This window comes from Nicotiana attenuata, unplaced genomic scaffold (assembly GCF_001879085.1).
Source record: "Nicotiana attenuata strain UT unplaced genomic scaffold, NIATTr2, whole genome shotgun sequence".
NCBI classification, from domain to species: Eukaryota; Viridiplantae; Streptophyta; class Magnoliopsida; order Solanales; family Solanaceae; genus Nicotiana; species Nicotiana attenuata.
In genome coordinates, this window is record NW_017670694.1 from 153,440 (window position 1) to 159,687 (window position 6,248).

General features: G+C 37.4%; 1 protein-coding gene across 1 annotated transcript; it reads left to right on the forward strand.

Moving 5' to 3' along the window:
- Positions 1-263: 263 nt before the first annotated feature.
- LOC109242387 (dihydrolipoyllysine-residue acetyltransferase component 5 of pyruvate dehydrogenase complex, chloroplastic) lies at positions 264-6,248 on the forward strand. Its single transcript, XM_019409252.1, has 6 exons — positions 264-1,336; positions 1,882-2,073; positions 2,172-2,259; positions 5,459-5,529; positions 5,635-5,718; positions 5,845-6,248. Exons 1-6 carry the CDS (start codon positions 440-442, stop codon positions 5,947-5,949), a joined length of 1,437 nt encoding a protein of 478 aa, XP_019264797.1. The 5' UTR covers positions 264-439; the 3' UTR covers positions 5,950-6,248.

The window sequence follows — 6,248 nt, forward strand, 5'->3', positions numbered from 1 at the left end:
ATTTACGTTTGATGTCTTTTAATCATTCCAAGAAATGTTATATAAACTCAACCTCATTTGATTCTACTTTCCCGGATGCTTAGATCTAAAGTTAATTATGTTTCGCTAGGATTTATCCTCTATTTTATCATTAATTGATTTAACTAAAAAGGCTCAATACTGTTTGGTCAAACAACCATAATCATAGAAAATAAAAATAAAAAGTTATAACAAAAATTACTAGTTCGGGTACCAAATTCTTAATTCCCACTTTCCATAGAGTCAAAACAACCAAAAATGAGAAAACAATTCATCACCAAAATCCAACCGGTAATGCAGTTGAAACCTCCGCCCCCTCTTTCGATGCATTCGAGAAACCCATTCCCATAAAAACAACACAATCTACGCCATTCTTTTCCTCTTCAGAAAATCATCCCCATTTTTCTCCATTCTCCCCAAAATGTCGTCTCATCTCCTCCAAACCACCTTTATCCCCACCACCCCCATCACCCTCCGCCGTGCTTCCATCTTCCCCGCCACCCATTTACGCAGAACCCATGTAATTGAATCCAAGATCCGTGAAATTTTCATGCCTGCACTCAGTTCTACTATGACTGAGGGCAAGATTGTCAGTTGGGTCAAAACCGAAGGTGATAAACTTGCTAAAGGTGAAGCAGTTCTTGTTGTTGAATCAGATAAAGCTGACATGGATGTTGAATCTTTTTACGATGGTTATTTAGCTACTATTATTGTCCCTGAAGGTGGGTCCGCTCCTGTAGGGTCCACCATTGCTCTTCTTGCTGAATCTGAAGAAGAAATTTCACTTGCAAAGGCGAAAACTCCGACATCCACTTCGAGTTCCACTCAAGAAACTCAAACTCCGGTTGCAGCAGCTGTAACCGAAGAGGTGGTTTCTCCGGTAGCAGCAGCAGCAGGGGTTTCACCCTCTGATGTGGGGCCCGCGAAAATGGCTTCGGCCATTCACCCGGCATCGGAAGGAGGAAAGAGAGTGGTGGCGTCGCCTTATGCTAAGAAATTGGCTAAGGAGTTGGGTGTGGAGTTGAGGGGCTTGGTGGGGAGTGGGCCTAATGGGAGGATTGTGGCTAAAGATGTTGAAGCAGCCGTTGGATCAGCTGCTTCAAAGCCTGCTCATGTTGGTAGTGTGGTGGGTGGGACCACAGTGGCGCAGCCAAGTGGCGCTGCACCGGTGGCTCCAGCAGTAGAATTGGGGACAACTGTGCCATTCACAACAATGCAGAATGCAGTGAGTAGAAATATGGTGGAGAGTCTGGCTGTTCCAACTTTTAGAGTGGGGTATACTATTACTACTAATGCACTTGATGCACTCTACAAGAAGGTATGGTTTTTTTTTCCTGCTAATGTCTTATTTTAGTTGACAAAGATTTGAACTATGGAATAAACTAGGGGAATTTCATGCTATGTTATGGTTTTGATAAGCTGAAAACGCTAGCTGAATTGGTTTTACTTTGAAATCATTAGAGAAGTGTATTTGCTGCAATATCTTGTCTACAAGAAAGTAAGGATTTTGGTTGTCTTATTTTAGCTGAGTAGTTGTAAAGGTTTGGACTTTGGAATAAACTAGGGGAATTTCATGATATGTCATTATTTGGATTAACTGAAAATGCTAGCTAAATTGGTAATACTTAAAAAATCTAAGAAATGTATTGCTGCAAAATATTGACTTTCTTCTTTTAGATAAGATTGTATGATAGATAAGATCCTATGAGAATAGGAAAATCAGAGTGGAGCGCTTCTATGCTAATTACTACAAGATGTTATTACCCCCCACCTTGATAATGTTATCGTAAATTTTATGATAAGCAGCTTGTTTCCTATTAGTTTTCATTGCTATAGTTCTTAAATGTGTTAGTGAATTTATAGATCAAGTCGAAAGGAGTGACAATGACAGCATTGTTGGCAAAAGCCACAGCACTTGCATTGGCTAAACATCCTGTTGTGAACTCCAGTTGTAGAGATGGGAAGAGTTTCACATATAACAGTAGTATTAACATTGCTGTTGCAGTGGCCATAGACGGTGGTTTGATTACTCCTGTACTTCAGGATGCGGACAAGGTTAGCGTGAAATCAGTTTTTATAATATCTGGATTTTGCATAGTTTCCCTTCCTCAGGTTATCACGAGGTGATCGATTTGATTAAATGTTCCTTCCAGGTTGATATATACTCATTGTCAAGGAAATGGAAGGAGTTAGTTGATAAGGCTCGGGCTAAGCAACTCCAACCCCATGAATACACCACAGGTATTGCTAATACATTAGATGAGTGAACAATTTTGATTTGACGGAGATGTTTATTTATAGAAAATACCTATCACCAGCTGATCATATTGTTAACTGCAACTGCTTGTCCTTACATAGGGTGCTTTTATTGAACTAGATTCTTTAACTTGGATAATGGATATTATAAGGATTGATATATCATAATATTTCTGAAGCTATAAGACTAAGGCTCTCACTCACTCAGTAGACAGATACATGTCTAGAACTGACAAAGAGATAGGAGTTTGTCTGCTACTAAGAGACCTATATATTTGGGAGATAGAATTAATGTTTCTTCAAAGCTCCTCTTCTGCAAGTGCATGCACCTTGCGTTGAATTTGAGAACTTGTAACTGATAATCAAAAGGCTGGTATTATAGTTTGTTGTTTGAGCCAAGTTGCCTGTTAAACTCCAAATGAGAAACTAAAGTTCTCCTACTAACCCAATTTCATGCTTTTATGGATGGTTTAGCCGCCTTATGAGTTGAGGCTACAACATAGAACAAATAGTTGGTGATGGTTGCCGGGACGTGTTTCTTGAAACTATTTTTTGCATACGACTTCAGCAAACAAGAATTTGGTATTTATGATTGCTTAAAATATACTCCCTCCTTTCCAATTTATATGAACCTATGGGCATGGAGTTTAAGAAAGAAATGAACTTCTAAATCTTGTGGTCCTAAGCAAGCCATAATTTTTGTAATTCTTTGAAACTTGTGGTGTTAAACATATTAGAGTATTTGGATGGCTATAAAAGCTTTTGATTGAGGGTAGATTTAGAAAAGAGTTATTCTTTTTGGAACAGACCAAAAAGGAAATAGGTTCACACAAAATGAAAAGAAGGGAGTAACAATTCTTTGTTTTGGTGGGTCAAGTCCAGACTGCTAGTAAAATGCGTCTTTGTCCACTTTATCTTCATGGGGCATAGCTCCACAGCCTCAATAGGGTGATTCCCCTTTTGGATGGCTTAGCATCATGTCATTCTTGTGTTGCTAGAGATTTATTCTTTACATAGTGCCGATGCATGTGTGATGTTGTTTTATTTTTATTTTTTATAAGGTAAATAATTTTATTTACAATTAGGGAGAACCCCGTATACAAGCCGTATACCCAAACAAAACAAAAAAATATAGAAAAAAAGACTACTTTGCAACTTTACAAACTCTAGTTCCTCCCCTTCAAAAGTCCTTCTATTTCTCGCTTTCCAAATAACCCGCATGAGTGCTAAGGGGGAAACACTCCATGCCCTTTGACTTCTCTTCTCCCTCCTATGGGCCCAACTATGCAACGCTTCCTTCATTATGCCGGCATCACCCAATGTGTGAAGTTGTTATGGGCACTTGTTAGAGAATGATGAAGATAAAAAGAAAACTCCCTCTGTCTTGATTTTATGTGATTCTGTCTGATTGGATTTAAGAGTTACCAATCAGACAGAATCACATAAAATCAAGACGGAGAAAATTGGGATAAGGAGCAGTAGAAGAAAATATTGAACTACTAATTGAAAAGTTAGTATAATGGAGAAAATCACTGTTGAAGTTCTTGATTAGTCAAACATGTTTGAATTCTTTAAAGTTGGGAAAGTGATATAAAAATATGTTACTAGTCAGATGGTGTTTATCATTTTTGGGATATCACAAAAGAGAAAGTGTCATATAAGCATAATAGTTAGGAACGGACGGAGTACTTTACTCATTGGAATACAAGATTTCAGCTTCTTTGCTGATAATTTCCTGTATCATTTCTTTCCCTGCGTTATCCATTTATCTTATCCACATTCAACCTTTTTTTTTTTAAACTTAAGTTGGAACTAGTATCGTTATGCACTCTTGTGTTTTGTTTTTACTTTCTCAGAAAAAGTGAGGGACTTCATTTTCTTGTATCATTTTACTCTGCTTCAACTTTTAAGATATGATCACTACATTCCCTAAATTATGAATTTGCTATTGCCTGTTGTATTTACATCAGTGCTGTCACTATTCCAGCTAAAAGCCTTTCTTTCTGTTTATTTTTTTTCCTGGGTTTTAGTTCGGTTGGGCAGGGAGGTGAGTGTTCTATTTTGCAAGATATTACTAAACTTGCAATTTGATATGCTACGACTCTTGTGTTATTTTAGTTTTGTTTAATGTTCAGGCTAAGCAAGACATGCCTACTTTTAGGATCAAATCTATATTAATCAGATAATAGCATAGCAATCTCAATAATCTTGTTCCCTAAAAAAATATTTTCATTTAGCCAACTTTCTGAACCTTATCTGTGGTTGAGAAGGTTGCACGCAATTGAAAGAAAAGGAGGTGAAACAATTGAAAGACGCTAAACCTTTCAAGTTTCATCAAGGAAGTCAACTTTCAAGTTTGACCTTAAGAATGAGTAGGACAGGGCAATGAAGCTAGTTGGTTTTACTCAATTGAACTTTTGTTAATTGCGACTTAAACTGCCAAGGAAGGTGGGAATTTGCAGAGATATGTCACCTCGTCCCTGTAACATTATAGACCTACCTTCTTCTAGGACACTTCCTCATCTTCAAATTGCTGGATTTCTGGTTTCTATTTTTTTTGTTTCTTTTATTTCTGTTTTTAAATATATTTTTATGTCTGTTTGTGTTGGTGGCGAAGTAAATCTTTCACTTTTATGCCTTTGTACTTGTTGATGGTCTCCTAGTGATTTTGTTTACCAACAATAAACTTGTAGACTATAAATCGGATAGCTGATCAAAGCTATGTGATCATATAGTCTACAAATGATTACATAGCTGTTCATGCATTTATGCTGGAAGCACGTAGGCTATCCCCTCTTGCAAGTAGAACTAGCCCAGTTTGGTGTAAGTTGGCTTGATTTTCTGCACTGAAATAATAGTGCGTTTGGACTTTGGATGAGTCCAATCAAAGAGTATTATTTTGTTCGTAGGTGAAATGAAAATCAACTACTTTGCCTATGCATAAGATACCTATAGGCCAAACATAAAGATACAAGAAAGGGAGTGTCTATTTCTTGTCTCCATGTCGGAGATCAGTTAAAATAGATGCATCTTGACAAGTTTTCTTCTGGAGTAGTGCTGTAAAACTCTTTTTGTTCCAAGATCATTCTGTTGTATCAGCTGACTTTTCTGCTTTTGCATGTCCGAGGTTCTTGTTGTTCACCTGTTGCTTAGTGGTGTTTGATTGTTTGGCTCTGTACTGCAGGCACTTTTACTCTATCCAACCTTGGGATGTTTGGCGTTGATCGCTTCGACGCCATCTTACCGCCAGGAACTGTAAGCTCTCCGTCGTAGATACAAACTCATCTATTCACTATATTGCTTGCCTGATATCTGAATACTTCTGTATTGTTTTTCACGTTGGTACTTATTCTTTTCTAGGGTGCAATTATGGCTGTAGGAGCATCTCACCCTGCACTTGTTGGTACCAAAGATGGTCGAATTGGCCTGAAAAACCAAATGCAGGTAGAGTGATGATTATTTTTGTTATTGATCTTTGACATGCTAGGTTGTGTTTCTCAAATAAAAACGAAGGAGTGTCCAATATCTAAATTCGTTGATGCCTAAGTTATAAAATGCTAAAATTTTCAGGTAAATGTCACTGCTGATCATCGGGTGATATATGGTGCTGATTTGGCTTCTTTCCTGCAAACCTTAGCACAGATAATTGAGGACCCTAAAGACCTTACTCTTTAGGCTTATTCTCAACGTGCGGAGATTAGAGTTTTTGTAGTGTATTTGTGTTTAAGTTACATCAACAGAAACCAGATGCTGTAACATCTGAAGTATAATTCAGAAGATCAATGGGAATGGATGATTAGGTCATTTATTTGCTGGTGCTTAGTTAATCTTTTTCATTTCTTTTTTTGGCTGAAGTGTAAACTCATAAGGACATTTTTCATTGCTGTCATAATTTATGTCCTGATGATAAGGTCTTCGTTGATTCATCATTTAAATTTTATTTGCAAAGGATGCTGCATTGATTTTATATTCAA